At 39.4% G+C, this 8,919-nt stretch overlaps 2 protein-coding genes across 2 annotated transcripts; both read right to left on the bottom strand.

The window, feature by feature from the left end:
- Positions 1–3,944: 3,944 nt before the first annotated feature.
- Positions 3,945–4,637, bottom strand: LOC143263360 (death-associated inhibitor of apoptosis 1-like). The gene is made up of 3 exons (XM_076528385.1): positions 4,628–4,637; positions 4,426–4,544; positions 3,945–4,358 (listed from the first exon to the last, which is right to left on the bottom strand). The coding sequence occupies exons 1-3, from the start codon at positions 4,635–4,637 to the stop codon at positions 4,002–4,004; spliced, it is 486 nt and encodes a 161-aa protein (XP_076384500.1). The 3' UTR covers positions 3,945–4,001.
- Positions 4,638–4,659: 22 nt separating this feature from the next.
- LOC143263362 (uncharacterized) lies at positions 4,660–5,522 on the bottom strand. Its single transcript, XM_076528387.1, has 2 exons — positions 4,808–5,522; positions 4,660–4,735 (listed from the first exon to the last, which is right to left on the bottom strand). The coding sequence occupies exons 1-2, from the start codon at positions 5,337–5,339 to the stop codon at positions 4,683–4,685; spliced, it is 585 nt and encodes a 194-aa protein (XP_076384502.1). The 5' UTR covers positions 5,340–5,522; the 3' UTR covers positions 4,660–4,682.
- Between the last annotated feature and the right edge of the window lie 3,397 nt (positions 5,523–8,919).

The raw sequence follows: 8,919 nt of genomic DNA, 5'->3' as shown, positions 1-8,919 counted from the left end.
AGACTGGTAAGAAACAGCTCTGTATACCGCTACAGACTGGTATAAACAGCTCTGTATACCGCTATAGACTGGTAAGAAACAGCTCTGTATACAGCTCTGTATACCGCTACAGACTGGTATAAACAGCTCTGTATACCGCTATAGACTGGTAAGAAACAGCTCTGTATACCGCTACAGACTAGTAAAAAACATTTCCTGACAAGATTAGGTATGAGTCTGATAAGGAAGAAGGGTCGACGAGCGGTTAAGGGGAAGAAGAAGAAGAACGACAGTAGCTACAATATTGGAAGAATTCTACCAATTGCCAAACGAGGTGGTTTTCTACCGCTGCTGTTTCCTGCTTTGGGAGCTTTGGGGGCATTGTCAGGCGGTGCTGCTGCAGTGGCTAAAACGATAAACGAGGCGAAAGCTGCGAAGAAACAATTGGAAGAATTGGAACGACACAATCGTGCCATGGAGGGCCGTGGAGTGTATCTCGCACCATACAAGCGTGGGAAAGGAATAAAGAAAAAAAAAGGAAGACGAAACAAAAAAGTAGATAACTCAACGACGGATCTTGAATTGAAAATTGCCTGTAGAAAATTACCACATTTTAGCGGAGTTTTCATGCTCGATGCATTGCCCAATAAAATATGGATGAATGAACGAGGAATAGTCAATCTGGATAGCAGTCATGGTCCAGGAACACACTGGGTTGCATATATAAAGCAGAAGTCGCGAATCAGCTACTTCGATAGTTTTGGAAATCTTCAACCACCAATCGAATTAATTCGATACTTCGGACCGAACGTGGTAATCTCATACAATCGCAAGAATTATCAAAATTACAACGAAAGCGTATGTGGACAATTGTGCGTAAAATTTTTGCGAGAATCTCTGACATAGCATTTTTAATCATTCTACCGCCGCTGCAAGAATGTCTTACACGTTCACGTTATCGGGAAGAAGTAGCGTCTTATCGTCCAAGTACTTCCCGCCTATAGATCTGAGCAATGCCAACTACGAACTGGGTCTGCTCGATTTGCAAACTTATTACACAATACCAAACATCAGTTCGAATATTGGAAACAATAAATTTTATTTCGACGACAAAGATGAAGAGATAAGCATTCCAGATGGTTCGTACGAACTGGAGGCGATCAACGCTTACTTGAGGCGCGAGATAAGCATGCGGTATCCTGCAGCCAAAGATAAGAACGATCCGGAATACCCGCTGATCTTGCGAGCGAACAACAATACTATGAAAAGCGAAATTAAAAGCGCATATAAGATAAATTTTACAAAGCCTAATAACGTGGGCCCTATTCTAGGATTCTCTATGAATCGTGTTTTATCGCCAAACACATGGCATATATCGGACACCCCCGTGAATATCATTAATACGAATATTATTCGAATAGAATGCAACGTAACCACCGGTTCGTACGATAACGGGAAACTGGTTCACACGATACACGAATTCGCGCCCAACGTGTCGCCAGGGTATAAAATATCGGAAACGCCGGCACGAGTCATTTACCTTCCGATCGCCACACGGTCAATGGATGATTTAACGATTCGCATTGTGGACCAGTCGGGACGTTTAATTGATTTTCGAAACGAAGAAATCACGATACGATTGCACGTTCGTCGAACCATCTCATAACCTCGGTAAAGAAACGTCATGCTAATTCACAATAATACGCCAAGCTTCAAAGACGGTGTATCGTTCAATAATAATAATAATAATAACAATAGTAATAAGGAGAATAAGACGAGGAAATTAACTGCACGAAACGTTAAATATCTACAATCTTTGGGATTTGTCGTCAACAAGTAATCGCACGCCCTCGCATCATGTCGTATGACATTTTGAACATCTCCGAAGCACCGATCTTCGACAATCGAATAACTAAGATCGAACTGCACACCTACAATCCGTACGCCAACACTACGTTTGGAAACAGCGATGAGATAAGAATACCCATTCAACATCAAGACTTGTACACTCTTCCGTGTAAAAGCTTCCTATACGTGGAGGGAAGACTCAGCCTACCGGGAGGATTGGCAAACGACACGGTAGCTCTAGACAACAATGCGGTGGCGTTTATGTTCGACGAGATACGTTACGAACTGAACGGAGTGGAAATCGATCGGTCCAGAAATCCCGGTACAACGACGACCTTGAAGAATTATGCGAGTCTGAACATTACGAAGAACAACGCGCTGTCCAACGCAGGCTGGATGTACAGGAACGATGATCAACGGAGGGAAAATCTCATCGCAACGCCTACGAATTTTCGAAATTTCAACTTTTGCGTGCCTATGAACACATTGCTAGGCTTCTGCGAAGATTACAAACGCGTTGTAATAAATGCTCGGCACGAATTGATTTTGATTCGCGCGCGCAACGACGCTAACGCGCTACGAAGCTGGTCCGACAATGTGAAACCTGTCCTGGATTTGTATAAAATTCAATGGAGAATGCCACACGTCGCTTTGGATGAAATACACAAGTTGTCGATGCTGCGTATTCTTGAGAGCGAAAGATCGATCAGCATGAGTTTCCGTTCGTGGGAACTGTACGAATATCCGATGCTGCAAACAACCACGAAGCACACGTGGGCGATAAAAACGGCTCCGCAAATGGAAAAACCGCGATACGTGATATTCGCGTTACAAACCGAAAGGAAAAATGATTTAAAGAAAAACGCTACCCAATTCGATTCCTGCTTCTTATCTAATATTCGACTTTACTTGAACTCGGAAATGTATCCCTACGACGATTTGAACATCGATTTCGAAAAGGATAAGTACGCGTTGCTCTACGACATGTACGCGAAATTTCAAGAGTCCTATTATGAAAAAAACGACGGTGAGGTGTTATTGAATACAATCGACTTTCTACTGTATGGGCCGTTCGTAGTCATCGATTGCTCGCGACAAAACGAAGCGTTGAAAAATGCGACCATCGACGTGCGAATCGAATTCGAATGTCGAAAGGATGTCCTACCTTCGACGGCTGCATACTGCTTGATGATACACGACTGCATCGTGGAATACAACCCGTTGACGAGCATTGTTAGAAAAATTATATAAATGCGAAAAATAATATTGTAAACTAATATGATTTTTTGAAAAATATACATGCCCTATCATAAAAAATGTTCTCTCTTCACCCCCCTGAACAAACCGCTAACCGAATAGCTACAATAAGAAAATAACTATAATTTTTAGGGAAATTTTGGATAGGATTGTGGGTATTTTAAAAAAAATGTATATTAATATATGTTAAATAAATTCTTTTATTAAAATCCTTTTTACTACAAATTTTAAAACATGATCGACATCAATATATTGTTACGGCGACTTGTCCAAATCAAATCGCTGTAATGTGAAACTGCCCTGTTGTGAGCAACTCCTTAAAGAAAAATAGAAGAGAGGGGTTGCCACGGAGGTGTTTTATCAACGGACAATCGGGGAGTCGGGATCGGACCGTCGAGCGATCAACACCATCTAATTCGAAGATCTCTAACATATTCTAATTCAGTTGTATTATAGTTCGTGTTCTCTATTGTAAATAAAATGCCGCGACGCGGGAGAAGTGTTGTAATCCGTAACAATATATATAATCTTCCTCTTCTTTCGCAAGAAATAACTATAATTTTTAGGGAAATTTTGGATAGGATTGTGGGTATTTTAAAAAAATGTATATTAATATATGTTAAATAAATCCTTTTTATTACAATCTTTTTTACTAAAAATTTTGAAACATGATCGACATCAATATATATATATATATATATATATATATATATATATATATATATATATATATATATATATAATCTTCTTCTTCTTCTTTCGCCAACGCGTCGCGTTGATGGCAATCGCAAGCTTTCTCCTCCTCCTCCTCCTCCTTCTCCTCCTCCTTCTCCTCCTCCTCCTCCTCAGGATGACGCTCTTAATTTAAAAAATCATTATTAAAAAATAAATTTTAATTTCTTTTAAAATAACATTTGTTATACATACCTCTTCTCATCCATGGTATAATCGTAGATTCCGCACTCGTCCACACCGCTTCTTGATGATGATATCGACATGATTGTGGGATGAGCATCGATCGGCACGTTGCCACAATTTTCCCCCAGTACATATGGACAGTTTCTGGACCAGAAGTGATGCTCCGACATAGCCCTGTCGTTATGTTGCCACCGATGCAATTCGATGTCGCATGCAAAACATGCGACAAAATCGTCCTGCCCCAGATAGTAAAATCCTGCGGCTGCAAGCTCCTCCGGCTGAATATACTCAATTGGCCAGAATTCGAAACTTCGAAGTCTATCCTCCTCGCGTCGATAGTCCATCATTATCTCTTTCTGCAAAGAAAAAGGTATCGTGGAAATGAAGAAATAATAGTAACTAAAAAAGGAAAAAATACGTTACCTTCCATGAACTACTTCCAAAGGACGCGCTCCTCGCTGAGGGCACAGTGATACTGAGCCGTTGATTGCAATCGCAATCCTCCGCGTCCTCCTCCTCCTCCTCCTCCTCCTCCTCCTCCTCTTCAAGAAGACTCTGTTAATTAAAAAATAATCATTATTAAAAAATAAATTTTAATTTTTTAAATAACAATTATTACACATACCTCTTCTCATGGTAATCGCAAACCGCCTCTTGCTTAAATTTTGTATTAAATTTTTTTATTCGTCGTTTGACGTCACCACCTTCGACGCTGATAATCCATCTTCCCTCTCTAAAAAGAAGATGTAGTAGAAAGACAATGAAAATCATTTTTGTCAATAAATAAATAAAAAGAAAAAATTACCTTTTAATTTAAGCAGCCATTCTCTAAAAACGCGAACCTCACTCAAACAGCAATGATATTTTTTACTTGATTTTCTCTTCGATATCCAGCAATGCAGCCTGCACGGGCTATTGAATTTCCCATATGACGGGTCGGTTATTAAAATATCGTATTTCGGGCAACCAAAATCCTCCAGATTTCTTAATCTCATTCCAATTTTTAATAAAATATCCCGTTCAATATTTCCCCCTTTATACCCAATTATGGGGTTTTTATATGACCGTGTGAATTCTCTTATAATATACTTGATATCCTCGCCCCGATAATTAATTTTACCGCTAAAATTTTTAAATGGTATTCCATGGACGAAGTTTGTTACGTACCATACACCTTTGCGATCTTGCATTGTTAAATCGTTATAATTATAATCTAGCTTAAACTCAAATAACTCACTCTCACCAGAATGAACATTAACAATGGCAAGTTCTTTACAAATAAATTTTTTTTCAATACTAAACCCATCCATGTCTATAATAAAATCGACCGCGAACATCTTTAAAGATATACACGCACTTCTCTTGAAAAAAACTTGGTCGTCACAATGTACACGCAGTATGGTAGCCGTTTAACGCACGTCGTGTTTCGGCAACCTATTTATTAGCATGCATACATGCACTTCTCTCACATCGTTATAATACATCTCTCTCCAAAAACGATAAAGCAGAAAAAATACATCTCTCTCTCTCTCTCTATCCACATCGTTAAAGAAAAACCGGATAAGGAGACTTCCAAAATCACTAATCATGGAAAGGATGTGGCAACAAACCGTTGCAAGGCAAAAAATACATCTTTCTCTCTCCGTCCATATCGTCCATAAGAGAAAAACTGATGCAAAAGAGAACAACCGCTGCAATGCATCCATCTCTCTCGCGCTCTACAATATTCCACCGAGATAAAAAAACCATACTTTAAGAAATCTCAACGAGACCAAAATCACGGGTAAAGCATCCGCGAGTCTCTCCGGATACAAAACCACAAAACTTCTATAAATGCGTCGCGCGAGAAAAATCATGCGTCGTCTTATGCAAGAGAGAGAACAACCGCTGCATCCTCCCCCCCTCTCTCTCGCACTCTACAATATTCCACCGAGATAAAAAAACCATACTTTAAGAAATCTCAACGAGACCAAAATCACGGGTAAAACATCCGCGAGTCTCTCCGGATACAAAACCACAAAACTTCTATAAATGCGTCGCGCGAGAAAAATCATGCGTCGTCTTATGCAAGAGAGAGAACAACCGCTGCATCCTCCCCCCTCTCTCTCGCTCGCTACAATATTCCACCGAGATAAAAAAAACTTACTTTAAGAAATCTTAACGAGACCAAAATCACGGGTAAAGCATCCGCGAGTCTCTCCGGATACAAAACCACAAAACTTCTATAAATGCGTCGCGCGAGAAGAATCATGCGTCGTCATATGCAAGAGAGAGAACTACCGCTACATCCTCCCCCCCTCTCTCTCTCTCGCACTCTACAATATTCCAGATAAAAAAACCATACTTTAAGAGAAACCAAAATCCCCCGATATCGCTTCGCAAGATAAGCAACTTCCGGGTAAGGCGTCCGAGAACCTCTCCGGATGCAAAACCGCAAAACTCCTTATCGGTGACTTCCCCCCTCCACACGACGCGTGCCGCTCACGATGATGCTTCCTTCCCTTTACCCCCCCGGCTCAGCCTTCCCCTCGCCCTTGATTGCAGAACGCAACCTATATACCTACTGTTTCGCCTGCATTTGGTGCTATATCATGTATATCACAAGTATTTGAAGCTAAATCATTTGATTCGCATGGATTTGAAGCTAAGCTTTCTACTTCTCATTGATTTGAAGCTAAATCTTGTGATTCGACTGGATTTGAAGCTAAGCCTCCTACTTCTCATTGATTTGAAGCTAAATCATGTGTTACGCTTGGATTTGAAGCTAACTCGTTCGTTTCGAATGCAGTTGAAGCCAAATCATATATATCACAAGTATTTGAAGCTAAACCATTTGAGTCGCATGACTTTCAAACTAAGCCTTCAACTTCGCATTGATTTGAAACTAAATCATTTGTTACGCATGCATTTGAAGTTAACTCGCTTGTTTCGCATGCAGTCGAATTTAAATCATGAATATCACAAGTATTTGAAGATAAACCGGTTGTTTCGCCTGCATTTGATATTATATCATTTATATCGCAATTATCAGAAGCTAAATCATTTGTTTCTTATGTATTTGAAGCTAAGCCTTCTACTTCGCATTGATTTGAACCTAAATCATGTGTTTCGCATGGATTCGATGCTAACTCGATTGTTTCGCCTGCTTTTGATGGTATATCACTTATATCGCAATTATCTGAAGCTAAATCATTCGTTTCACATGGATTAGAAGCTAACTCGTTTGTTTCGCATGCACTTGAAGCTAAATCATGTATATCATAAGTATCTGAACCTAAATCATTTGTTTCGCATGGACTTGAAGCTTAGCCTTCTACTTCGCATTGATTTGAAGCTAAACCATTTGTTTCGCAAGAATATGAAGCTAAACCATGTGTTTCTCATTGATTTGCAGTTAAATCATGTGTTTCGCATGGATTTGAAGAAAACTCGTTTGTTTCGCCTGCATTTGAAGCTATATCATTTATATCGCAAGTATATGAAGCTAAATCATTTGTGTTGCATGGCTTTGAAGTTAACTCGTTTGTTTCGCCTGCATTGAAGCTAAATCATGTATATCACAAGTATTTGAAGCTAAACCATTTGATTCGAGTGGATTTGAAGCTAAGCGTTCTACTTCGCAATGTTTTGAAGCTAAATCATGTGTTTCGCTTGGATTTGATGTTACCTCGTTTGTTTCGCATGCAGTTGATGCGAAACCATGTCTATCACAAGTATTTGAAGCTAAACCATTTGATTCGCATGGATATGATGGTAAGCCTTCTACTACGCATTGATTTGAAGATAAATCATGTGTTTCGCATGGATTTGAAGCTAACTCGTTTGTTTCGCATGAAGTTGAAGGTAAATCATGTATACCACAAGTATTTGAAGCTAAACCATTTGTTTCGTATTGATTTGAAGCTAAGCCTTCAACTTCGTATTGATTTGAAGCTAAATCATTTGTTTCCCTTGGATTTGAAGCTAATGCGATTGTTTCGCCTGCGTTTGAAGCTATATCAATTATATCGCAAGTATTTGAAGCTAAATCATTTGTGTCGCATGGCTTTGAAGCTAAGCCTTCTACTTCGGATTGATTTGAAGCTAAATCATGTGTTTCGCATGGATTCGAAGCTTACTCGCTGTTCCGCCTGCATTTGAAGCTATATCATGTATATCACACGTATGCGAAGCTAAATCATTTTATTCGCATGGATTTGAAGCTAAGCCTTCTACTTCGCATTGATTGGAAGCTAAATCATGTGATTTGCGTGGATTTGAAGCTAACACGATTGTTTCGCATGCAATTGAAGCTGAGTCATGTATTTCACATGTATTTGAAGATAAACCAGTTGATTCATATGGATTTGAATCTAAGCGTTCTACTTCGCACTGATTTGAAGCTAAATCATGTTTTTCGCATGGATTCGAAGCTTACTCGCTGTTCCGCCTGCATTTGAAGCTATATCATGTATATCACACGTATGCGAAGCTAAATCATTTTATTCGCATGGATTTGAAGCTAAGCCTTCTACTTCACATTGATTTGAAACTAAATCATGTGGTTCGCATGGATTTGAAGCTAAATCCTGTGTTTCGCACAGATTTGAAGCTAACTCGTTTGTTTCGCCTGCATTTGAAGCTATATCATTTATATCGCAAGTATATGAAGCTAAATCATTTGTGTTGCATGGCTTTGAGGATAAGCCTCCTACTTCGCATTGATTTGAAACTAAACCATGTGTTTCGCTTGGATTTGAAGCTAACTCGTTTGTTTCGCCTGCATTTGAAGCTATATCATTTATATCGCAAGTATATGAAGCTAAATCATTTGTGTTGCATGGCTTTGAAGTTAACTCGTTTGTTTCGCCTGCATTGAAGCTAAATCATGTATATCACAAGTATTTGAAGCTAAACCATTTGATTCGAGTGGATTTG

Source organism: Megalopta genalis, unplaced genomic scaffold (assembly GCF_051020955.1).
Source record: "Megalopta genalis isolate 19385.01 unplaced genomic scaffold, iyMegGena1_principal scaffold0489, whole genome shotgun sequence".
In the NCBI taxonomy this organism is placed as follows: Eukaryota; Metazoa; Arthropoda; class Insecta; order Hymenoptera; family Halictidae; genus Megalopta; species Megalopta genalis.
The sequence above is the reverse complement of the archived record's forward strand: the minus strand, read 5'-3'. Positions and strand labels throughout refer to the sequence as shown.